Raw genomic sequence first — 27,991 nt, forward strand, 5'->3', positions numbered from 1 at the left:
CTATAAAACTCTTGCTGCATTGAGAACATTTACAGTATATGATTTATCTCCTGTGTGACTCCTCTGATGTCTAACAAGACATGAGTTTTGGGTAAAACATTTGCTGCATTCAGAACATGTAAATGGTTTCTCTCCTGTGTGAGTCCTCTGATGCCTAACAAGTTTTTGCTTGTGGGTAAAACATTTGCTACATTCAGAGCATTGAAATGATTTCTCTCCTGTGTGAGTCATCTGATGACTAACAAGGTCTTGCTTGTGGGTAAAACACTTGCTACATTCAGAGCATTGAAATGGTTTCTCTCCTGTGTGACTCCTCTGATGTCTAACAAGATGTGAGTTTTGGGTAAAACATTTGCTGCATTCAGAACATGTAAATGGTTTCTCTCCTGTGTGACTCCTCTGATGTAAAACAAGATGTGAGTTTTGGGTAAAACATTTGCTGCATTCAGAACATGTAAATGGTTTCTCTCCTGTGTGAGTCATCTGATGACTAACAAGGTTTTGGTTCTTGGTAAAACACTTGCTACATTCAGAGCATCTAAATGGTTTCTCTCCTGTGTGAGTCCTTTGATGAATAACAAGGTTTCGCTTGTGGGTAAAACACTTGCTGCATTCAGAGCATTGAAATAGTTTCTCTCCTGTGTGACTTTTCTGATGTATAACAAGATGTGAGTTTTGGGTAAAACATTTGCTGCACTCAGAACATGGAAATGGTCTCTCTCCTGTGTGTTGCCTCTGATGTCTGAGAAGATGTGATTTATATGTAAAGCTTTTGTCACACTCAGAGCACAGATGTGGTTTCTCTCCTGTGAGACTCATCCTGTATTAGATGAGAAACAAATTACCTATAGAAGGTTTCTCCTATCCAGACAATAGCTTGTGTGATTCCTCCAGAGGTGTAAGGAGAAATGATGCCTGTAGTTGGTTTGATCAGAGAAAAATGTCCCTTTCTACAATAACTTCTTAGTTAAAATCCTATAAATTTGTTGTCCTGCAAGAAAAAATATATATTTAACAGCATAAAGGTTACTGGGGTAATTCTACTTTTACAGTATCATTGTGACTATATATAATGAAATGTATATATTTTTATATACACTAGCAAATATAACCCAGTCATTTGCCATTGTTTTTATATTTGTGTATTTTGCAGCATGGATAACTCTATTTTCCTGTAGCAGCTACTGATACTTAATATAGTTCACAGGTGTAGATGTATGAAACAGCATTATGGGGGAAGTGGTATCAGAGCAGACTCTGCACTCTTTACTGAATGAGGTCCATATTGCACATATTATACCACAGTACTGATATACAAAAAATAGTTCACACAAGACCAATATACTAAGAGAGTATATATATTTATTTAATACACACATAATCCCACAGTAATAAGTAGTCTATTCATCACTTATTTTCAACAAAAGCAGGTGATAATTAACATTTTCAGTATGAGCATTGATGCACTGGTAGCTATGTGCCCGGGGTTGTGGTAGAAGTGGGGGTGCCCATCTATTGGCTATGTGTCAAGCTTAGGTGCAGGCACAGGGAGCATATGGCAGAAGCAAGCATGAAGAGAGCTGTGTGCCCAGGTGCCCATCTGTTGGCTGTGTGTCCAGCTTGGGGTGCAGGCAAAGGGAGCATATGGCAGCAGAGAGAGGGCTGTGTGCCCAGGTTGTAGGGGAAGTAGGGGTGCCTGGCTGTTGGCTGTTTGCCCAGCTCAGGGTAACACTATAATGTTACTACAAAATATACAGTTTAAAGTTTGAGATTACTGAGTATTAAACAATTTTGGACTATATTTAAGCAAATGTTCAACCAAAAGTTGGTCATCACAATTAATGTACAACTAAATTATTCCTGCTGCTACATATCTGGCCCATACACATAAGTGCAGACTGTAAGTGCCCATAAATATACTTACACATTTATTATGGACTTACATTCAGATACATAGTGATTCATGAATATCTACCTACACTATGACTTATATGATAATTCTGATTCATATACAGTGTGTTATCTTCATATTTTTCTTTTAAAATATGTAAATTCAGTTTTTATTAAATACAGTATTTATTTGATAATTCCAAATATAGAATATAAAGTTTGCAATAGTTTGCCCTATCAAAATATAATTCTATTATATTGTAATACTAACTATATAACAATTGTTTAAATAAAACTTTTGAAGTATTGACAACAGGACAAGATCTACAAAATAACATCTACAAATATTTTTGTATATATCAATATATCCATATGTATAATATAATCACCTTACTCTAGAGATCCTTTCCTTCTCTTACTTTACCATCCGCCCAGCTCTCCAACCAGCAACTCATCCAGCAGCTCCTCCATCAGCTACCAGTGGCCTGATACAGCCTATTTATAGTCACTCCCCAGTAGTTCCCAGGATGGCCAGAAGGAATTCTTACACTGAGATGTGACATGTAAATTAGGGTCTCATAACATTAGTAAATAGTCATTCAGCACATCAGCTTCTCGTACCCAGCTCCTTGTCTTGTAAATTAGGTGTAAATATTCCTATAGTCACTTACTACAATGGGAAATGCTAATTACACCCTGACAGGGGTAACACCTTGCATTCTAATTAGATCACAGCATCCTCTGTTATGCCACTAAAGGGTCCATTGTTTAGGAGTCACCTATTGTTCAGGCAGAGTTTAGGCAGACAGACCTTTTCTACATACAGTATCAGCAGCAGGAACATCACAATGATTCACTGTAAATATAATCAAAATGACACATATAAAGCACCAAGAAAAAGTTTGCACAAATCTTGAAAAAAATAAAAAATATTATATGTATATATAGATGCTATATATAAAGCGAAAGCCTCACTCACTCACTCACTCATCACTAATTCTCTTTCTTCCTGATATGTTAGGAAGCTGAAATGTAACATAGGTGTTCTTCAGGTGGGAAATAGGAAACGACATAATTAGAAATGTAATAAACCTCCCCTAAGGGGATGAAAAGAGGGTTGGAATAATTATATCATTACTGATGCGTGGCTTGCATTGCGTGAATGATAATGCCCAAACAGACAATCACATTTAAATTTGAATTGCATTGGACTCCAGTGTGTAGAATTTAATAAACTACAAAAATGGTCCTGTCACTTTTTACTGTGTCTGCTATGCGTGTTCCTAGGGTACTGCCAAGAACCATGTAATAATATTTACTGACATTAAGACATCTCAAATTTACATCTCTAAAAATTTACCAAATTTGTATCACTCATTTAAATGCAAAGAGCAGGTAGAACAGCGAGTGAGACATAAATATTCCTAAGGTCACTTACTAAAGCATAGAAACAAAGATTTTAATGGCAGATAAAAACCACTTGGCCCATCTAGTGTACTATCTAGTACAAAGTTTAGTCAAAGTTAGCACTTAGTCAAAATCACACATAGACAAAATCTCTAGCACAGATAGTCAAAATCTGTACAATCTGTGTTATCTGGGCTCTGGGGGAGTTCAAGGGAACTCGCATAGTCAAAATCACACATAGCAAGGATCTCACCGTGTGGAAACACCTTAAGTTGCCCAGGTACAGATACCAGCACACACCATATGGTTAATATTTTGTGCAGGAAGCCAAGTAACCTATCAGTATATTTTTGGAGTATGGAAAGAAACAAGAGCAGTCCGAGGAAATCCACACAAGTATGGGGAGAATGTGCAAAGATATAGATAAATCTAAAATAGTGTGAGACGCATATAAAGCTGCAGGGACAGATTGGCCTTGAAAGCTGCGGGGAAGGTTCCTGGGAGGCTGACCGCAGTGTGGGGCCACATGTAGCTCTGCATCCAGTAACTCATGGGGCATTACTACTGGGGCATTACGTGTAAACTGTGCTACTACTAGGGCGTTACTACTGGGGCATTACATGTAAGCTGCGCTACTACTGGGGCGTTACTACTGGGGCGCTATATACAAGCTGCTCTACTACTGGGGCATTAAATATATGCTGCATTACTACTGGGGCGTTAGTACTGGGGCATTACTACTGGGGCATTACATTCAAGCTGCGCTACTACTGGGGCATTACATGTAAGCAGCATTACTACTGGGGCGTTATGTGTAAGCTGTGCTACTACTGATGCATTACTACTGGGTCATTACATGTAAGTTGCGCTACTACTGGGGCGTTACGTGTAAGCTGCACTACTACTGGGGCGTTACGTGTAAGCTGCGCTACTACTGGAGCAATACATCTAAGCTGCGCTACTGCTGGGGCGTTACGTGTAATCTGCGCTACTAATGGGGTGTTACGTGTAAGCTGCACTACTACTGGGGTATTACGTGTAAGTGGCGCTACTACCGGGGGAATTATGTGTAAGCTGCGCTACTACTGGGTCATTATGTGTAAGCTGTGCTACTACTAGGGATGTAATGTGTAAGCTGCACTACTACTGGGGGAATTATGTGTAAGCTGCGCTACTACTGGGTTTATTATGTGTAAGCGGTTATACTACTGGGTCATTATGTGTAAGCTGCGCTACTACTGGGTCATTATGTGTAAGCTGTGCTACTACTGGGTCATTATGTGTAAGCTGTGCTACTACTGGGGTTGTTATATGTAAGCTGTGCTACAACTGTGGTGTTATGTGTAAGCAGCGCCACTACTGAGGGTGTTTTAAATGGGGGTACAATTGTGTGGCCATGCCCCTTCCTTGTGAGACCACATCCCTTTTTCGACGTGCGCTGTCCCTTTGTTAAGTATGGGAGGGTGCAAATTTATAGTTTGCAGGGGGGCGCCAAACACCCTTGCACCGGCCCTGATAAGGGGAGTCAGTGAGTGATGCAGAGAGAGAGTGGGTGACAGGGGCACAAGCACAATGTCCTGTGTAATGTGGAGAAAAGGGGGCATGGAACACAGTAGCCTCTGCTCTGTCTGTGACCACCCCTTGTGCTTTCCTTAGTTTGGCACTAGGTCAGGAAGACTCTGACAGTAATATAGATTTCCCTTTTTACAGGTGCTATATATACACACAGACGGACCAATTAATCAACCAAAGGATTGGAAATTTAAATATGCGTCCGTATGTGAATATAATTTCAGGCACAACAACAAAAAATTATATTTAATTACTATAGACATCTTGCAAAAAGGTTCCTAACTATAAGCTGGTCACCACAGAAATTATATATATAAAAAACCTAAAAGCAGCTCCAACATAGTATTCTGAAGTTATACTATAAAACGGTTACACATATATACATATATAAGAGAGCGCATTAATGCCCTCATTCCGAGTTGTTCGCTCGCTATCTGCTTTTAGCAGCATTGCACACACTAGGCCGCCGCCCTCTGGGAGTGTATCTTAGCATAGCAGAATTGCAAACGAAAGATTAGCACAATTGCGAATAAATCATTCTTAGCAGCTTCTGAGTAGCTCGAGACTTACTCCTACACTGCGATCAGCTCAGCCCATTTCGTTCCTGGTTTGACGTCACAAACACGCCCTGCGTTTGGCCAGCCACTCCCCCATTTCTCCAGACACTCCCACGTTTTTCCCTGACATGCCTGCGTTTTTTAGCCAACGCCGGGAAAATGCTGAGTTGCCGCCCAGAAACGCCCCTTTTCTGTCAATCATTTACGAACACCAGTGCGACTGAAAAGCGCCGCAGACGCTACAGCAAAACAGCTAAGTTTTTAGTAAAATAACTAAGCGCATGCGCTCTGCGTGCCATGCGCATGCGCAGTTAGTGACTAATTGCAGTATAGCCAAAATCGGCAACGAGCGAACAACTCGGAATGACCCCCTAAGTTTTTAGAACAGTTTATTACACTTTAAAACACTAAAAATTTACTTTATCACAAGTTTAATTGATTGATTGCTCCTTTAAATACATAAAAACACCAAAGAGCTATTAGAAACACTGCAGTGTATATTACTATTCAGTTGTACAAATTAATTAACCTTTCATATTTATGCATATCAGTCCTTATTACACATCTATTCCCAGCTACCGCTGGTAGATTATAGACACCTTTGGCTCCTTTTACTTTTCACTAGTGTGGCAAAAGTTGATAATGTCCAGCAATACTGTGTTCTGGATAATTATCCACAAGGGAAACTTGTATATATGCCACTTATATTGATGGAATATGTATCGTGTGTCTATAGAAAACTTTATGAGTCTGAATCTGATTTTAAATGGTATAGACTGTATGCCAATTTTGTGCGCTGTACGGCAGCTGATAAATCACTTAGGCTTTATCCCCTTAATGGCACAGTATGTTATAAGTTCCTGCCAGTTGTGGGTGAATTAATGGAGAACTAGGTCTCACCTAACTGCGACCAGGATCGATAGTACCAAATTCCGGAAAAAAGCAGTGCTCGGCTGCAGCAGCGCGCCGCTGGATTTTTCCTTTGCTGGAGTTGCTTGATTACCGGAACAACAAAATGTTCTCACCCCGACCGCGGTCAGCAGTCTTTCCGTAAGGAGAGCAGCACCCGACTGCAGCTACACACCACCCAGTTTCTCCTCGTTTGTGCCGCTTGTATTTCCACTTTACCAATGTTTTAATCAATTAAACTTGTGATGAAGTATTTTTTTAGTGTTTTAAAGTATAATAAACTGTTCTAAAAACTTAATGCGCTCTCTTATATATTTATATATGTGAGACTCTGACAGTGCCAGATACACTGGTTGTGAGCTGCCTTTAATTCACAGACATCAGTGAATCAGAAAAATTGTACATGTGGCTGGGATCAACAGCACTGATAGGTGGCAGGACTCCTCTATTAGTCTGTACAGCACACACAAGGTCAGCTCTGCCTACCTAAGGTAAGGGGCAAGTCCCTCAGGTAGTGGGGCCCACCCTGCTCCCTGCATTGGACCATAAATAAAAAAATGCTCAAAACATTGTGTATGGGGGAGTCGCTTCCAGGGGATGTCTCATTGCTAATCTGGCCAGCAGTGGGCCCCTTAGATCTCAGGGGCCAGGTTAAATTCACCTGCTTCAACAATTGCAGTTCCACCTCTGCATGGGTGAGGCTCCAGCTAGATGCCATTACTTTAGAAACTGGGACTTTTAGTTACAATTGTTGCAACATTTGCTAAGCTGAAACTGTGTTAAAGACTTTATATATATATCCAATCCAAATTATTTAGGACACTTGCACCAGCCCCATTAATATTTTATTTTTAAATATCTGTTTTATTGACTTTAAGTAGGCTTACAGCAAAAATAAACAATAAGGTAAAGTTAAACATACAATAGCAGGAGTATAAACAGCCCCAAAATGAGAAAAACTAAACCTCATGTCACTATAACAATTAGGCATATGTGTGTTGGTGTACTAGTCACTGTAGGGCAAGAAAAAAGGGAAGACCAGAACAATTTTAATATAGGAAATAAATATATAATAAAAAAGGATAAATGGTGCACCCCAGTGATATTTTTTATCACTTTATCATGTATTTATTTTCTAATATTTCACTATTATATTTTAATATGAATTATCTACTTTTTATAAAAATACAATTAAAGTTATGTTTTTATCCAGAGCCCTACACCAAGAAACTGCTGTTCTCTCTCTCGTGTATTGTATACTTTTGTATTAGATGTCAGTAGTAGCGCCTCTTATGCCATGGTAGTGAAGACATATATTTACAAATAACTAATCAAATCAGCCAATTTTGGGGGGTTTCACCCTACACATTGTTTATTACACACATTGGTGCAGAGGATCAACTATTGATGTTTCTCCTCTCTATTCTTTAACAAGATTAATTTCTATAAAACACAAGTTTCATTCAGAAAGTAAAAATGACCTTACTTGTAACCATATAGAATTGAAACAAGCTAACTTACTTAAGAAACACAGGATACAATCAGGCCCTCAGTGTGACTCCTTACATGATTAATAAGTGATATATTTCTAGTAAAACACTTGTTAATAAAAGTCTTCTCTCCTGTATGAATCATCTGATGTATAACAAGATATTGCTTATCTATAAAACTCTTGCTGCATTGAGCACATTTACAGTATATGATTTCTCTCCTGTGTGAGCTCTCTGATGTAAAACAAGATCTGACTTCTGGGAAAAATTCTTGCTGCGTTCAAAATATGTAAATGGTTTCTCTCCTGTGTGAGTCCTCTGATGACTAACAAGGTCTCGCTTGTGGGTAAAACACTTGCTACATTCAGAGCATTGAAATAGTTTATCTCCTGTGTGAATTTTCTGATGTCTAACAAGATGTGAGTTTTGGGTAAAACATTTGCTGCATTCAGAACATGTAAATGGTTTCTCTCCTGTGTGACTCATCTGATGAATAACAAGGTTTCGCTTCTTGGTAAAACACTTGCTACATTCAGAGCATTGAAATGGTTTCTCTCCTGTGTGAGTCCTTTGATGACTAACAAGGTCTTGCTTGTGGGTAAAACACTTGCTACATTCAGAGCATTGAAATGGTTTCTCTCCTGTGTGAGTCCTCTGATGACTAACAAGGTCTCGCTTGTGGGTAAAACACATGCTGCATTCAGAGCATTGAAATGGTTTCTCTCCTGTGTGAGTCATCTGATGAATAACAAGGTATCGCTTGTGGGTAAAACACTTGCTACATTCAGAGCATTGAAATGGTTTCTCTCCTGTGTGAGTCCTTTGATGACTAACAAGGTCTTGCTTGTGGGTAAAACACTTGCTACATTCAGAGCATTGAAATGGTTTCTCTCCTGTGTGAGTCCTCTGATGACTAACAAGGTCTCGCTTTTGGGTAAAACATTTGCTGCATTCAGAACATGTAAATGGTTTCTCTCCTGTGTGAGTCATCTGATGAATAACAAGGTTTCACTTGTGGGTAAAACACTTGCTACATTCAGAGCATTGAAATGGTTTCTCTTCTGTGTGACTCCTCTGATGTAAAACAAGATGTGAGTTTTGGGTAAAACATTTGCTGCACTCAGAACATGGAAATGGTCTCTCTCCTGTGTGACTCCTCTGATGTATGAGAAGCTTTGATATATATGTAAAGCTTTTGTCACATTTAGAGCACAGATGTGGTTTCTCTCCTAGGAGACTCATCATGTATTAGATGAGAAACAAATTAGCTGTAGAATGTTTCTTCTATCCAGAAAATGAGAACAGCTTGTGTGATTCCTCAGAGGTGTAAGGAGAAATGATGCCTGTAGTTGGTTTGATCAGAGAAAAATGTCCCTTTCTACAATAACATCTTGGTTAAAATCCTGTAAATTTGTTTTCCTGCAAGAAAAAAAATATATTTAACAGCATAAAGGTTACTGGGGTAATTCTACTTTTACAGTATCAGTGTGACTATATATAATGAACTTTATATATTTTTATATACACTAACAAATATAACCCAGTCATTTACCATTGTTTTTATATTTGTGTATTTTGCAGAATGTATAACTCTATTTTCCTGTAGCAGCTACTGATACTTAATATAGTTCACAGGTGTGTAGATGTATGAAACAGCATTATGGGGGTAAGTGGTATCAGAGCAGACTCTGCACTCTTTACTGAATGAGGTCCATATTGCACATATTATACCACACTACTGATATACAAAAAATAGTAGTTCACATGAGACCAATATACTGAGAGAGTATATATATTTATTTAATACACACATAATCCCACAGTAATAAGTAGTCTATTCATCACTTATTTTCAACAAAAGCAGGTGATAATTAACATTTTCAGAATGAGCATTGATGCACAGGCAGCTATGCGCCCGGAGTTGTGGGAGAAGTGGGGGTGCCCATCTATTGGCTATGTGTCAATCTTAGGTGCAGGCACAGGGAGCATATGGCAGCAGCAAGCGTGAAGATAGCTGTGTGCCCAAGTGCCCATCTGTTGGCTGTGTGTCCAGCTTGGGGTGCAGGCAAAGGGAGTATATGGCAGCAGGGAGAGGGCTGTGTGCCCAGGTTGTAGGGGAAGTAGGGGTGCCTAGCTATTGGCTGCGTGCCCACCTCGGGGTGCAGGCACAATGAGAACATAGCAGCCGAGAGCAAGGAGAGAGCTGTGTGCCCAGGGTTGTAGGGGCACAACTGTTGGCTGTGTGGGTAGGGAGAAGGGGCAATGAAGTCACTGTGACCGGATCCACTGATGTGGGTATAAATATGACAAGAACCATGGAAGCAGGAGAAAAGTCTCTCACCTCTGAAAGCTGTCTCAGCAGAAAGAGCAGTTTTCCATAAATTATACATTTGTTAGAGACATGATGATAGTCCCTGAAAGCTTTTTTAAACTTGCATTGAGTTTAAAACATAATTATAACAAGTGATAATTATGTAGCACCTAATAGAGACTATATAGATAATAATATATACATGACACTATAATATTACTACAGTATATACAGTTTAAAGTTTGAGATTACTGAGTATTAAACAATTTTGGACTAAATTTAAGCAAATGTTCAACCAAAAGTTGGTTGTCACGATTAAGGGACAACTAAATTATTCCTGCTGCTACGTATCTGGCCCATACACATAAGTGACAGACTGTAAGTGCCCATAAATATACTTACACATTTATTATGGACTTACATTCAGTTACATAGTGATTCATGAATATCTACCTACGCTATGAATTATATGATAATTCTGTGTCATATAAAGTATGTTATTTTCATATTTTTCATTAAAAATATGTAAATTCAGTTTTTATTAAATACAATATTTATTTGATAATGCCAAATATAGAATATAAAGTTCACAGTAGTTTGCCCTATGAAATATAATTCTATTATATTTAATACTACCTATATAACAATTGTTTAAATAAAACTTTTTAAGTATTGACAACAGGATAATATCTACAAAATAACATCTACAAATATTTATGTATATATCAATATATTCATATGTATAATATAATCACCTTACTCTAGAGATCCTCTCTTTCTCTTACTGTACCATCTGCCCAGCTCTCCAACCAGTAACTCATCCAGCAGCTCCTCCATCAGCTATCAGTGGCCTGATACACCCTATTTATAGTCACTCTTCCCCATCTCTCCCCAGTAGTTCCCAGGATGGGCAGAAGGAATTCTTACACTGAGAGGTGACATGTAAATTAGGGTGTCATAACATTAGTATATAGTCATTGAGCACATCAGCTTCTCGTGCCCAGCTCCTTGTCTTGTAAATGAGGTGTAAATATTCCTAAAGTCACTTACTACAATGGGAAATGCTAATTACACCCTGGCAGGGGTAACACCTTGTATTCTAATTAGATCACAGCATCCTCTGTTATGTTACTAAAGGGTCCATTGTTTAGGAGTCACCTATTGTTCAGGCAGAGTTTAGGCAGACAGACTTTTTTTACATACAGTATCAGCAGCAGGAACATCACAATGATTCACTGTAAATATAATCAAAATGACACATATAAAGCACCAAGAAAAAGTTTGCACAAATCTTGAAAAAAATAAAAAATATTATATGTATATATAAATGCTATATATAAAGCGAAAGCCTCACTCACTCACTCACTCACTCACTCACTCACTCACTCACTCACTCACTCACTCATCATCACTAATTCTCTTTCTTCCTGATATGTTAGGAAGCTGAAATGTAACATAGGTATTCTTCAGGTGGGAAATAGGAACCTACATAATTAGAATTTAATAAACCTCCCCTAAGGGGATGAAAAGGGGGTTGGAATAATAATATAATTACCGATGCGTGGCTTGCATTGCGTGAATGATAATGTCCAAACAGACAATCACATTTAAATTTGAATTGCATTGGACTCCAGTGTGTAGAATTTAATAAACTACAAAAATGGTCCTGTCACTTTTTACTGTGTCTGCTACGCGTGTTCCTAGGGTACTGCCAAGAACCATGTATTAATATTTACTGACATTAAGACGTCTCAAATTTACATCTCTAAAAATTTACCAAATTTGTATCACTCATTTAAATGCAAAGAGCAGGTAGAACAGCGAGTGAGACATAAATATTCCTAAGGTCACTTACTAAAGCATAGAAACATAGATTTTAATGGCAGATAAAAACCACTTGGCCCATCTAGTGTACTATCTAGTACAAAGTATAGTCAAAGTTAGCACTTAGTCAAAATCACACATAGACAAAATCTCTAGCACAGATAGTCAAAATCTGTACAATCTGTGTTATCTGGGCTCTGGGCGAGTTCAAGGGAAATCGCATAGTCAAAATCACACATAGCAAGGATCTCACCGTGTGGAAACACCTTAAGTTGCCCAGGTACAGATACCAGCACACACCATATGGTTAATATTTTGTGCAGGAAGCCAAGTAACCTATCAGTATATTTTTGGAGTATGGAAAGAAACAAGAGCAGTCCGAGGAAATCCACACAAGTATGGGGAGAATGTGCAAAGATATAGATAAATCTAAAATAGTGTGAGACGCATATAAAGCTGCAGGGACAGATTGGCCTTGAAAGCTGCGGGGAAGGTTCCTTGGAGGCTGACCGCAGTGTGGGGCCACATGTAGCTCTGCATCCAGTAACTCGTGGGGCATTACTACTGGGGCATTACGTGTAAACTGTGCTACTACTAGGGCGTTACTACTGGGGCATTACATGTAAGCTGCGCTACTACTGGGGCGTTACTACTGGGGCGCTATATACAAGCTGCTCTACTACTGGGGCATTAAATATATGCTGCATTACTACTGGGGCGTTAGTACTGGGGCATTACTACTGGGGCATTACATTCAAGCTGCGCTACTACTAGGGCATTACATGTAAGCAGCATTACTACTGGGGCGTTATGTGTAAGCTGTGCTACTACTGATGCATTACTACTGGGTCATTACATGTAAGTTGCGCTACTACTGGGGCGTTACGTGTAAGCTGCACTACTACTGGAGCAATACATCTAAGCTGCGCTACTGCTGGGGCGTTACGTGTAATCTGCGCTACTAATGGGGTGTTACGTGTAAGCTGCACTACTACTGGGGTATTACGTGTAAGTGGCGCTACTACTGGAGGAATTATGTGTAAGCTGCGCTACTAATGGGGTGTTACGTGTAAGCGGTACTACTACTGGGTCATTATGTGTAAGTTGTGCTACTACTGGGGGAATTATGTGTAAGCTGCGCTACTACTGGGTCATTATGTGTAAGCTGTGCTACTACTGGGGTTGTTATGTGTAAGTGGCGCTACTACTGTAGCGTTATATGTAAGCTGTGCTACAACTGTGGTGTTATGTGTAAGCAGCGCCACTACTGAGGGTGTTTTAAATGGGGGTACAATTGTGTGGCCATGCCCCTTCCTTGTGAGACCACATCCCTTTTTCGACGTGCGCTGTCCCTTTGTTAAGTATGGGAGGGTGCAAATTTATAGTTTGCAGGGGGGCGCCAAACACCCTTGCACCGGCCCTGATAAGGGGAGTCAGTGAGTGATGCAGAGAGAGAGTGGGTGACAGGGGCACAAGCACAATGTCCTGTGTAATGTGGAGAAAAGGGGGCATGGAACACAGTAGCCTCTGCTCTGTCTGTGACCACCCCTTGTGCTTTCCTTAGTTTGGCACTAGGTCAGGAAGACTCTGACAGTAATATAGATTTCCCTTTTTACAGGTGCTATATATACACACAGACGGACCAATTAATCAACCAAAGGATTGGAAATTTAAATATGCGTCCGTATGTGAATATAATTTCAGGCACAACAACAAAAAATTATATTTAATTACTATAGACATCTTGCAAAAAGGTTCCTAACTATAAGCTGGTCACCACAGAAATTATATATATAAAAAACCTAAAAGCAGCTCCAACATAGTATTCTGAAGTTATACTATAAAACGGTTACACATATATACATATATAAGAGAGCGCATTAAGGCCCTCATTCCGAGTTGTTCGCTCGCTATCTGCTTTTAGCAGCATTGCACACACTAGGCCGCCGCCCTCTGGGAGTGTATCTTAGCATAGCAGAATTGCAAACGAAAGATTAGCACAATTGCGAATAAATCATTCTTAGCAGCTTCTGAGTAGCTCGAGACTTACTCATACACTGCGATCAGCTCAGCCCATTTCGGTCCTGGTTTGACGTCACAAACACGCCCTGCGTTTGGCCAGCCACTCCCCCATTTCTCCAGACACTCCCACTTTTTTCCCTGACATGCCTGCGTTTTTTAGCCAACGCCGGGAAAATGCTGAGTTGCCGCCCAGAAACTCCCATTTTCAGTCAATCATTTACCGAACACCAGTGCTACTGAAAAGCGCCGCAGACACTACAGCAAAACAGCTAAATTTTTAGTAAAATAACTAAGCGCATGCGCTCTGCGTACCATGCGCATGCGCAGTTAGCGACTAATCGCAGTATAGCCAAAATCGGCAATGAGCGAACAACTCGGAATGACACCCTAAGTTTTTAGAACAGTTTATTACACTTTAAAACACTAAAAATTTACTTTATCACAAGTTTAATTAATTGATTGCTCCTTTAAATACATAAAAACACCAAAGAGCTATTAGAAACACTGCAGTGTATATTCCTATTCAGTTGTACAAATTAATTAACCTTTCATATATATGCATATCCGTCCTTATTACACATCTATTCCCAGCTATCGCTGGCAGATTATACACACCTTTGGCTCTTTTTACTTTTCACTAGTGTGGCAAAAGTTGATAATGTCCAGCAATACTGTATTCTAGATAATTATCAACAAGGGAAACTTGTATATATGCCACTTATATTGATGGAATATGTATCGTGTGTCTATAGAAAACATTATGAGTCTGAATCCGATTTTAAATGGTATAGACTGTATGACAATTTTGTGCGCTGTACGGCAGCTGATAAATCACTTAGGCTTTATCCCTTTAATGGCACAGTGTGTTATAAGTTCCTGCCAGTAGCGGGTGAATTAATGGAGAACAAGGTCTCACCTAACTGCGACCAGGATCGATAGTACCAAATTCCGGAAAAAAGCAGTGCCCGGCTGCAGCAGCGCGCCTCTGGATTTTTCCTTTGCTGGAGTTGCTTGATTACCGGAACAACAAAATGTTCTCACCCGACCGCGGTCAGCAGTCTTTCCGTTAGGAGAGCAGCACCCGACTGCAGCTACACACCGCCCAGCTTCTCCTCGTTTGTGCCTCTTGTATTTCCACTTTACCAATGTTTTAATCAATGAAACTTGTGATGAAGTATTTTTTTAGTGTTTTAAAGTGTAATAAACTGTTCTAAAAACTTAATGCGCTCTCTTATATATGTATATATGTGAGACTCTGACAGTGCCAGATACACTGGTTGTGAGCTGCCTTTAATTCACAGACATCAGTGAATCAGAAAAATTGCACATGTGGCTGGGATCAATAGCACTGATAGGTGTCAGGACTTCTCTATCAGTCCATCCAGCACACACAAGGTCAGCTCTGCCTACCTATGGGAAGGGGCAAGTCCCTCAGGTAGTGGGGCCCACCCTGCTCCCTGCATTGGACCATAAATAAAAAAAATGCTCAAAACATTGTGTATGGGGGTGTCGCTTCCAAGGGATAACTCATTGCTAATCTGGCCAGCAGTGGGCCCCTTAGATCTCAGGGGCCAGGTTAAATTCACCTGCTTCAACAATTGCAGTTCCACCTCTGCATGGGTGAGGCTCCAGCTAGATGCCATTACTTTAGAAACTGGGACTTTTAGTTACAATTGTTGCAACATTTGCTAATCTGAAACTGTGTTAATGACTTTATATATATATATATATATATCCAATCCAAATTATTTAGGACACTTGCACCAGCCCCATTAATATTTTATTTGTAAATATCTGTTTTATTGACTTTAAGTAGGTTTACAGCAAATATAAACAATAAGGTAAAGTTAAACATACAATAGCAGGAGTATAAACAGCCCCAAAATGAGAAAAACGAAATCTCATGTCACTATAACAATTAGGCATATGTACGTTGGTGTACTAATCAGTGTAGGGTAAGAAAAAAGGGAAGACCTGTACAATTTTAATATAGGAAATAAATATATAATAAAAAAGGATAAATGATGTACCCCAGTGATATTTTTTATCACTTTATCCTGTATTTCTTTTCTAATATTTCACTGATATATTTTAATATGAATTATTTACTCTTTATAAAAATACAATTATCGTTATGTTTTGATCCAGAGCCCTACACCAAGAAACTGCTGTTCTCTCTCTTGTGTGTTGTATACTTTTGTATTAGGTGTCAGTTGTAGCGCCTCTTGCCATGGTAGTGAAGACATATATTTACAAATAACTAATCAAATCAGGCAATTTTGGGGGGTTTCACCCAACACATTGTTTATTACACACATTGGTGCAGAGGATCAACTATTGATGTTTCTCCTTTCTATTCTTTAACAAGATTAATTTCTATAAAACACAAGTTACATTCAGAAAATAAAAATGACCTCAATTGCAACCATATTGAATTGAAACAAGCTAACTTACTTAAGAAACACAGGATACAATCAGGCCCTCGGTGTGACTCCTTACATGATTAATAAGCAATATATTTCTAGCAAAACACTTGTTACATTCAAAGCAATTAAAAGTCTTCTCTCCTGTATGAATCCTCTGATGTATAACAAGATATTGCTTATCTATAAACTCTTGCTGCATTGAGAACATTTACAGTACATTATTTCTCTCCTGTGTGAGCTCTCTGATGTAAAACAAGATGTGACTTCTGGGAAAAATCCTTGCTGCATTCAAAACATGTAAATGGTTTCTCTCCTGTGGGAGTTCTCTGATGACTAACAAGGTCTCACTTGTGGGTAAAACACTTGCTTCATTCAGAGCATTGAAATAGTTTCTCTCCTGTGTGAATCCTCTGATGTCTAACAAGATGTGAGTTTTGGGTAAAACATTTGCTGCACTCAGAACATGTAAATGGTTTCTCTCCTGTGTGATTCATCTGATGAATAACAAGGTTTCGCTTCTTGGTAAAACAGTTGCTACATTCAGAGCAATGAAATGGTTTGTCTCCTGTGTGAGTCCTTTGATGACTAACAAGGTCTCGCTTGTGGGTAAAACACTTGCTACATTCAGAGCATTGAAATGGTTTCTCTCCTGTGTTACTCCTCTGATGTCTAACAAGATGTGAGTTTTGGGTAAAACATTTGCTGCATTCAGAACATGTAAATGGTTTCTCTCCTGTGTGAGTCATCTGATGAATAACAAGGTTTCGCTTCTTGGTAAAACACTTGCTACATTCAGAGCATTGAAATGGTTTCTCTCCTGTGTGAGTCCTTTGATGACTAACAAGGTCTTGCTTGTGGGTAAAACACTTACTACATTCAGAGCATTGAAATGGTTTCTCTCCTGTCTGAGTCCTCTGATGACTAACAAGGTCTCGCTTGTGGGTAAAACACTTGCTGCATTCAGAGCATTGAAATGGGTTCTTTCCTGTGTGACTCCTCTGATGTCTAACAAGATGTGAGTTTTGGGTAAAACATTTGCTGCATTCAGAACATGTAAATGGTCTCTCTCCTGTGTGACTCCTCTGATGAATTAGAAGTGCTGATTTACATGTAAAGCTTTTGTCACACTCAGAGCACAGATGTGGTTTCTCTCCTGGGAGACTCATCATGTATTAGATCAGAAACAAATTAGCTGTAGAATGTTTCTCCTATCCAGAAAATGAGAACAGCTTGTGCGTTTCCTCCAGAGGTGTAAGGAGAAATGATGCCTGTAGTTGGTTTGATCAGAGAAAATGTCCCTTTCTACAATAACTTCTTGGATAAAATCCTGTAAATTTGTTGTCCTGCAAGAAAAAAATATATATTTAACAGCATAAAGGTTACTGGGGTAATTCTACTTTTACAGTATCAGTGTGACTATATATAATGAACTTTATATATTTTTATATACACTAACAAATAAAACCCAGTCATTTGCCATTGTTTTCATATTTGTGTATTTTGCAGAATGGATAACTCTATTATCCTGTAGCAGCTACTGATACTTAATATAGTTCACAGGGGTAGATGTATGAAACAGCATTATGGGGGAAGTGGTATCAGAGCAGACTCTGCACTCTTTACTGAATGAGGTCCATATTGTACATATTATACCACACTACTGATATACAAAAAATAGTAGTTCACATGAGACCAATATTCTGAGAGAGTATATATATATATTTATTTAATACACACATAATCCCACAGTAATAAGTAGTCTATTCATCACTTATTTTCAACAAAAGCAGGTGATAATTAACATTTTCAGAATGAGCATTGATGCACAGGCAGCTATGTGCCCGGGGTTGTGGGAGAAGTGGGGGTGCCCATCTATTGGCTATGTGTCAAGCTTAGGTGCAGGCACAGGGAGCATATGGCAGCAGCAAGCGTGAAGATAGCTGTGTGCCCAAGTGCCCATCTGTTGGCTGTGTGTCCAGCTTGGGGTGCAGGCAAAGGGAGCATATGGCAGCAGAGAGAGGGCTGTGTGCCCAGGTTGTAGGGGAAGTAGGGGTGCCTAGCTGTTGGCTGCGTGCCCACCTTGGGGTGCAGGCACAATGAGAACATAGCAGCCGAGAGCAAGGAGAGAGCTGTGTGCCCAGGGTTATAGGGGCACAACTGTTGGCTGTGTGGGTAGGGAGAAGGAGCAATGAACTCACTGTGACTGGATCCACTGATGTGGGTATAAATATGACAAGAACCATGGAAGCAGGAGAAAAGTCTCTCACCTCTGAAAGCTGTCTCAGCAGAAAGAGCAGTTTTCCATAAATTATACATTTGTTAGAGACATGATGATAGTCCCTGAAAGCTTTTTTAAACTTGCATTGAGTTTAAAACATAATTATAACAAGTGATAATTATGTAGCACCTAATAGAGACTATATAGATAATAATATATACATGACACTATAATATTACTACAGTATATACAGTTTAAAGTTTGAGATTACTGAGTATTAAACAATTTTGGACTAAATTTAAGCAAATGTTCAACCAAAAGTTGGTTGTCACGATTAAGGGACAACTAAATTATTCCTGCTGCTACGTATCTGGCCCATACACATAAGTGACAGACTGTAAGTGCCCATAAATATACTTACACATTTATTATGGACTTACATTCAGTTACATAGTGATTCATGAATATCTACCTACGCTATGAATTATATGATAATTCTGTGTCATATAAAGTATGTTATTTTCATATTTTTCATTAAAAATATGTAAATTCAGTTTTTATTAAATACAATATTTATTTGATAATGCCAAATATAGAATATAAAGTTCACAGTAGTTTGCCCTATGAAATATAATTCTATTATATTTAATACTACCTATATAACAATTGTTTAAATAAAACTTTTTAAGTATTGACAACAGGATAATATCTACAAAATAACATCTACAAATATTTATGTATATATCAATATATTCATATGTATAATATAATCACCTTACTCTAGAGATCCTCTCTTTCTCTTACTGTACCATCTGCCCAGCTCTCCAACCAGTAACTCATCCAGCAGCTCCTCCATCAGCTATCAGTGGCCTGATACACCCTATTTATAGTCACTCTTCCCCATCTCTCCCCAGTAGTTCCCAGGATGGGCAGAAGGAATTCTTACACTGAGAGGTGACATGTAAATTAGGGTGTCATAACATTAGTATATAGTCATTGAGCACATCAGCTTCTCGTGCCCAGCTCCTTGTCTTGTAAATGAGGTGTAAATATTCCTAAAGTCACTTACTACAATGGGAAATGCTAATTACACCCTGGCAGGGGTAACACCTTGTATTCTAATTAGATCACAGCATCCTCTGTTATGTTACTAAAGGGTCCATTGTTTAGGAGTCACCTATTGTTCAGGCAGAGTTTAGGCAGACAGACTTTTTTTACATACAGTATCAGCAGCAGGAACATCACAATGATTCACTGTAAATATAATCAAAATGACACATATAAAGCACCAAGAAAAAGTTTGCACAAATCTTGAAAAAAATAAAAAATATTATATGTATATATAAATGCTATATATAAAGCGAAAGCCTCACTCACTCACTCACTCACTCACTCACTCACTCACTCATCATCACTAATTCTCTTTCTTCCTGATATGTTAGGAAGCTGAAATGTAACATAGGTATTCTTCAGGTGGGAAATAGGAACCTACATAATTAGAATTTAATAAACCTCCCCTAAGGGGATGAAAAGGGGGTTGGAATAATAATATAATTACCGATGCGTGGCTTGCATTGCGTGAATGATAATGTCCAAACAGACAATCACATTTAAATTTGAATTGCATTGGACTCCAGTGTGTAGAATTTAATAAACTACAAAAATGGTCCTGTCACTTTTTACTGTGTCTGCTACGCGTGTTCCTAGGGTACTGCCAAGAACCATGTATTAATATTTACTGACATTAAGACGTCTCAAATTTACATCTCTAAAAATTTACCAAATTTGTATCACTCATTTAAATGCAAAGAGCAGGTAGAACAGCGAGTGAGACATAAATATTCCTAAGGTCACTTACTAAAGCATAGAAACATAGATTTTAATGGCAGATAAAAACCACTTGGCCCATCTAGTGTACTATCTAGTACAAAGTATAGTCAAAGTTAGCACTTAGTCAAAATCACACATAGACAAAATCTCTAGCACAGATAGTCAAAATCTGTACAATCTGTGTTATCTGGGCTCTGGGCGAGTTCAAGGGAAATCGCATAGTCAAAATCACACATAGCAAGGATCTCACCGTGTGGAAACACCTTAAGTTGCCCAGGTACAGATACCAGCACACACCATATGGTTAATATTTTGTGCAGGAAGCCAAGTAACCTATCAGTATATTTTTGGAGTATGGAAAGAAACAAGAGCAGTCCGAGGAAATCCACACAAGTATGGGGAGAATGTGCAAAGATATAGATAAATCTAAAATAGTGTGAGACGCATATAAAGCTGCAGGGACAGATTGGCCTTGAAAGCTGCGGGGAAGGTTCCTTGGAGGCTGACCGCAGTGTGGGGCCACATGTAGCTCTGCATCCAGTAACTCGTGGGGCATTACTACTGGGGCATTACGTGTAAACTGTGCTACTACTAGGGCGTTACTACTGGGGCATTACATGTAAGCTGCGCTACTACTGGGGCGTTACTACTGGGGCGCTATATACAAGCTGCTCTACTACTGGGGCATTAAATATATGCTGCATTACTACTGGGGCGTTAGTACTGGGGCATTACTACTGGGGCATTACATTCAAGCTGCGCTACTACTAGGGCATTACATGTAAGCAGCATTACTACTGGGGCGTTATGTGTAAGCTGTGCTACTACTGATGCATTACTACTGGGTCATTACATGTAAGTTGCGCTACTACTGGGGCGTTACGTGTAAGCTGCACTACTACTGGAGCAATACATCTAAGCTGCGCTACTGCTGGGGCGTTACGTGTAATCTGCGCTACTAATGGGGTGTTACGTGTAAGCTGCACTACTACTGGGGTATTACGTGTAAGTGGCGCTACTACTGGAGGAATTATGTGTAAGCTGCGCTACTAATGGGGTGTTACGTGTAAGCGGTACTACTACTGGGTCATTATGTGTAAGTTGTGCTACTACTGGGGGAATTATGTGTAAGCTGCGCTACTACTGGGTCATTATGTGTAAGCTGTGCTACTACTGGGGTTGTTATGTGTAAGTGGCGCTACTACTGTAGCGTTATATGTAAGCTGTGCTACAACTGTGGTGTTATGTGTAAGCAGCGCCACTACTGAGGGTGTTTTAAATGGGGGTACAATTGTGTGGCCATGCCCCTTCCTTGTGAGACCACATCCCTTTTTCGACGTGCGCTGTCCCTTTGTTAAGTATGGGAGGGTGCAAATTTATAGTTTGCAGGGGGGCGCCAAACACCCTTGCACCGGCCCTGATAAGGGGAGTCAGTGAGTGATGCAGAGAGAGAGTGGGTGACAGGGGCACAAGCACAATGTCCTGTGTAATGTGGAGAAAAGGGGGCATGGAACACAGTAGCCTCTGCTCTGTCTGTGACCACCCCTTGTGCTTTCCTTAGTTTGGCACTAGGTCAGGAAGACTCTGACAGTAATATAGATTTCCCTTTTTACAGGTGCTATATATACACACAGACGGACCAATTAATCAACCAAAGGATTGGAAATTTAAATATGCGTCCGTATGTGAATATAATTTCAGGCACAACAACAAAAAATTATATTTAATTACTATAGACATCTTGCAAAAAGGTTCCTAACTATAAGCTGGTCACCACAGAAATTATATATATAAAAAACCTAAAAGCAGCTCCAACATAGTATTCTGAAGTTATACTATAAAACGGTTACACATATATACATATATAAGAGAGCGCATTAAGGCCCTCATTCCGAGTTGTTCGCTCGCTATCTGCTTTTAGCAGCATTGCACACACTAGGCCGCCGCCCTCTGGGAGTGTATCTTAGCATAGCAGAATTGCAAACGAAAGATTAGCACAATTGCGAATAAATCATTCTTAGCAGCTTCTGAGTAGCTCGAGACTTACTCATACACTGCGATCAGCTCAGCCCATTTCGGTCCTGGTTTGACGTCACAAACACGCCCTGCGTTTGGCCAGCCACTCCCCCATTTCTCCAGACACTCCCACTTTTTTCCCTGACATGCCTGCGTTTTTTAGCCAACGCCGGGAAAATGCTGAGTTGCCGCCCAGAAACTCCCATTTTCAGTCAATCATTTACCGAACACCAGTGCTACTGAAAAGCGCCGCAGACACTACAGCAAAACAGCTAAATTTTTAGTAAAATAACTAAGCGCATGCGCTCTGCGTACCATGCGCATGCGCAGTTAGCGACTAATCGCAGTATAGCCAAAATCGGCAATGAGCGAACAACTCGGAATGACACCCTAAGTTTTTAGAACAGTTTATTACACTTTAAAACACTAAAAATTTACTTTATCACAAGTTTAATTAATTGATTGCTCCTTTAAATACATAAAAACACCAAAGAGCTATTAGAAACACTGCAGTGTATATTCCTATTCAGTTGTACAAATTAATTAACCTTTCATATATATGCATATCCGTCCTTATTACACATCTATTCCCAGCTATCGCTGGCAGATTATACACACCTTTGGCTCTTTTTACTTTTCACTAGTGTGGCAAAAGTTGATAATGTCCAGCAATACTGTATTCTAGATAATTATCAACAAGGGAAACTTGTATATATGCCACTTATATTGATGGAATATGTATCGTGTGTCTATAGAAAACATTATGAGTCTGAATCCGATTTTAAATGGTATAGACTGTATGACAATTTTGTGCGCTGTACGGCAGCTGATAAATCACTTAGGCTTTATCCCTTTAATGGCACAGTGTGTTATAAGTTCCTGCCAGTAGCGGGTGAATTAATGGAGAACAAGGTCTCACCTAACTGCGACCAGGATCGATAGTACCAAATTCCGGAAAAAAGCAGTGCCCGGCTGCAGCAGCGCGCCTCTGGATTTTTCCTTTGCTGGAGTTGCTTGATTACCGGAACAACAAAATGTTCTCACCCGACCGCGGTCAGCAGTCTTTCCGTTAGGAGAGCAGCACCCGACTGCAGCTACACACCGCCCAGCTTCTCCTCGTTTGTGCCTCTTGTATTTCCACTTTACCAATGTTTTAATCAATGAAACTTGTGATGAAGTATTTTTTTAGTGTTTTAAAGTGTAATAAACTGTTCTAAAAACTTAATGCGCTCTCTTATATATGTATATATGTGAGACTCTGACAGTGCCAGATACACTGGTTGTGAGCTGCCTTTAATTCACAGACATCAGTGAATCAGAAAAATTGCACATGTGGCTGGGATCAATAGCACTGATAGGTGTCAGGACTTCTCTATCAGTCCATCCAGCACACACAAGGTCAGCTCTGCCTACCTATGGGAAGGGGCAAGTCCCTCAGGTAGTGGGGCCCACCCTGCTCCCTGCATTGGACCATAAATAAAAAAAATGCTCAAAACATTGTGTATGGGGGTGTCGCTTCCAAGGGATAACTCATTGCTAATCTGGCCAGCAGTGGGCCCCTTAGATCTCAGGGGCCAGGTTAAATTCACCTGCTTCAACAATTGCAGTTCCACCTCTGCATGGGTGAGGCTCCAGCTAGATGCCATTACTTTAGAAACTGGGACTTTTAGTTACAATTGTTGCAACATTTGCTAATCTGAAACTGTGTTAATGACTTTATATATATATATATATATATCCAATCCAAATTATTTAGGACACTTGCACCAGCCCCATTAATATTTTATTTGTAAATATCTGTTTTATTGACTTTAAGTAGGTTTACAGCAAATATAAACAATAAGGTAAAGTTAAACATACAATAGCAGGAGTATAAACAGCCCCAAAATGAGAAAAACGAAATCTCATGTCACTATAACAATTAGGCATATGTACGTTGGTGTACTAATCAGTGTAGGGTAAGAAAAAAGGGAAGACCTGTACAATTTTAATATAGGAAATAAATATATAATAAAAAAGGATAAATGATGTACCCCAGTGATATTTTTTATCACTTTATCCTGTATTTCTTTTCTAATATTTCACTGATATATTTTAATATGAATTATTTACTCTTTATAAAAATACAATTATCGTTATGTTTTGATCCAGAGCCCTACACCAAGAAACTGCTGTTCTCTCTCTTGTGTGTTGTATACTTTTGTATTAGGTGTCAGTTGTAGCGCCTCTTGCCATGGTAGTGAAGACATATATTTACAAATAACTAATCAAATCAGGCAATTTTGGGGGGTTTCACCCAACACATTGTTTATTACACACATTGGTGCAGAGGATCAACTATTGATGTTTCTCCTTTCTATTCTTTAACAAGATTAATTTCTATAAAACACAAGTTACATTCAGAAAATAAAAATGACCTCAATTGCAACCATATTGAATTGAAACAAGCTAACTTACTTAAGAAACACAGGATACAATCAGGCCCTCGGTGTGACTCCTTACATGATTAATAAGCAATATATTTCTAGCAAAACACTTGTTACATTCAAAGCAATTAAAAGTCTTCTCTCCTGTATGAATCCTCTGATGTATAACAAGATATTGCTTATCTATAAACTCTTGCTGCATTGAGAACATTTACAGTACATTATTTCTCTCCTGTGTGAGCTCTCTGATGTAAAACAAGATGTGACTTCTGGGAAAAATCCTTGCTGCATTCAAAACATGTAAATGGTTTCTCTCCTGTGGGAGTTCTCTGATGACTAACAAGGTCTCACTTGTGGGTAAAACACTTGCTTCATTCAGAGCATTGAAATAGTTTCTCTCCTGTGTGAATCCTCTGATGTCTAACAAGATGTGAGTTTTGGGTAAAACATTTGCTGCACTCAGAACATGTAAATGGTTTCTCTCCTGTGTGATTCATCTGATGAATAACAAGGTTTCGCTTCTTGGTAAAACAGTTGCTACATTCAGAGCAATGAAATGGTTTGTCTCCTGTGTGAGTCCTTTGATGACTAACAAGGTCTCGCTTGTGGGTAAAACACTTGCTACATTCAGAGCATTGAAATGGTTTCTCTCCTGTGTTACTCCTCTGATGTCTAACAAGATGTGAGTTTTGGGTAAAACATTTGCTGCATTCAGAACATGTAAATGGTTTCTCTCCTGTGTGAGTCATCTGATGAATAACAAGGTTTCGCTTCTTGGTAAAACACTTGCTACATTCAGAGCATTGAAATGGTTTCTCTCCTGTGTGAGTCCTTTGATGACTAACAAGGTCTTGCTTGTGGGTAAAACACTTACTACATTCAGAGCATTGAAATGGTTTCTCTCCTGTCTGAGTCCTCTGATGACTAACAAGGTCTCGCTTGTGGGTAAAACACTTGCTGCATTCAGAGCATTGAAATGGGTTCTTTCCTGTGTGACTCCTCTGATGTCTAACAAGATGTGAGTTTTGGGTAAAACATTTGCTGCATTCAGAACATGTAAATGGTCTCTCTCCTGTGTGACTCCTCTGATGAATTAGAAGTGCTGATTTACATGTAAAGCTTTTGTCACACTCAGAGCACAGATGTGGTTTCTCTCCTGGGAGACTCATCATGTATTAGATCAGAAACAAATTAGCTGTAGAATGTTTCTCCTATCCAGAAAATGAGAACAGCTTGTGCGTTTCCTCCAGAGGTGTAAGGAGAAATGATGCCTGTAGTTGGTTTGATCAGAGAAAATGTCCCTTTCTACAATAACTTCTTGGATAAAATCCTGTAAATTTGTTGTCCTGCAAGAAAAAAATATATATTTAACAGCATAAAGGTTACTGGGGTAATTCTACTTTTACAGTATCAGTGTGACTATATATAATGAACTTTATATATTTTTATATACACTAACAAATAAAACCCAGTCATTTGCCATTGTATTCATATTTGTGTATTTTGCAGAATGGATAACTCTATTATCCTGTAGCAGCTACTGATACTTAATATAGTTCACAGGGGTAGATGTATGAAACAGCATTATGGGGGAAGTGGTATCAGAGCAGACTCTGCACTCTTTACTGAATGAGGTCCATATTGTACATATTATACCACACTACTGATATACAAAAAATAGTAGTTCACATGAGACCAATATTCTGAGAGAGTATATATATATATTTATTTAATACACACATAATCCCACAGTAATAAGTAGTCTATTCATCACTTATTTTCAACAAAAGCAGGTGATAATTAACATTTTCAGAATGAGCATTGATGCACAGGCAGCTATGTGCCCGGGGTTGTGGGAGAAGTGGGGGTGCCCATCTATTGGCTATGTGTCAAGCTTAGGTGCAGGCACAGGGAGCATATGGCAGCAGCAAGCGTGAAGATAGCTGTGTGCCCAAGTGCCCATCTGTTGGCTGTGTGTCCAGCTTGGGGTGCAGGCAAAGGGAGCATATGGCAGCAGAGAGAGGGCTGTGTGCCCAGGTTGTAGGGGAAGTAGGGGTGCCTAGCTGTTGGCTGCGTGCCCACCTTGGGGTGCAGGCACAATGAGAACATAGCAGCCGAGAGCAAGGAGAGAGCTGTGTGCCCAGGGTTATAGGGGCACAACTGTTGGCTGTGTGGGTAGGGAGAAGGAGCAATGAACTCACTGTGACTGGATCCACTGATGTGGGTATAAATATGACAAGAACCATGGAAGCAGGAGAAAAGTCTCTCACCTCTGAAAGCTGTCTCAGCAGAAAGAGCCGTTTTCCATAAATGATACATTTGTTAGATACATGATGATAGTCCCTGAAAGCTTTTTTAAACTTGCATTGAGTTTAAAACATAATTATAATAAGTGATAATTATGTAGCATCTAATAGAGACTATAGAGATAATAATATATACATGACACTATAATTTTACTACAATATATACAGTTTAAAGTTTGAGATTGCTGAGTATTAAACAATTTTGGACTAAATTTAAGCAAATGTTCAACCAAAAGTTGGGCGTCACGATTAAGGGACAACTAAATTATTCCTGCTACTACGTATCTGGCCCACACACATAAGTGACAGACTGTAAGTGCCCATAAATATACTTACACATTTATTATGGACTTACATTCAGTTACATAGTGATTCATGAATATCTACCTACACTATGACTTATATGATAATTCTGTGTCATATAAAGTGTGTTATCAACATATTTTTCTTTAAAAATATGTAAATTCAGTTTTTATTAAATACAATATTTATTTGATAATGCCAAATATAGAATATAAAGTTCACAGTAGTTTGCCCTATGAAATATAATTCTATTATATTGTATTACTAACTATATAACAATTGTTTAAATAAAACTTTTAAAGTATTGACAACAGGACAATATCTACAAAATAACATCTACAAATATTTATGTATATATCAATATATTCATATGTATAATATAATCACCTTACTCTAGAGATCCTTTCTTTCTCCTATTGTACCATATGCCCAGCTCTCCAACCAGTAACTCATCCAGCAGCTCCTTCATCAGCTATCAGTGGCC

At 39.1% G+C, this 27,991-nt stretch overlaps 1 protein-coding gene across 1 annotated transcript; it reads right to left on the reverse strand.

Annotated features, from left to right (window-relative positions):
• LOC134934260 (zinc finger protein 260-like) lies at positions 1–27,976 on the reverse strand. Its single transcript, XM_063929734.1, has 5 exons — positions 27,900–27,976; positions 25,324–25,906; positions 16,831–17,259; positions 8,115–8,815; positions 1–454 (listed from the first exon to the last, which is right to left on the reverse strand). The coding sequence occupies exons 1-5, from the start codon at positions 27,974–27,976 to the stop codon at positions 1–3; spliced, it is 2,244 nt and encodes a 747-aa protein (XP_063785804.1).
• Positions 27,977–27,991: the final 15 nt, after the last annotated feature.

The sequence above is a fragment of the Pseudophryne corroboree genome, chromosome 6, assembly GCF_028390025.1.
Source record: "Pseudophryne corroboree isolate aPseCor3 chromosome 6, aPseCor3.hap2, whole genome shotgun sequence".
NCBI lineage: Eukaryota > Metazoa > Chordata > Amphibia > Anura > Myobatrachidae > Pseudophryne > Pseudophryne corroboree.

Coding starts and splice junctions, on each gene's coding strand:
- LOC134934260 (XM_063929734.1), bottom strand. CDS start 27,976: ATGAAGGAGCTGCTGGATGAGTTACTGGTTGGAGAGCTGGGCATATGG. Junction 8,816..16,830: donor TTACCCAAAACTCACATCTT/GTTAGACATCAG, acceptor GTTATTCATCAG/ATGACTCACACAGGAGAGAA. Junction 455..8,114: donor ACAGGAGAGAAACCATTTAC/ATATTTTGAACG, acceptor GAAACCATTTAC/ATGTTCTGAATGCAGCAAAT.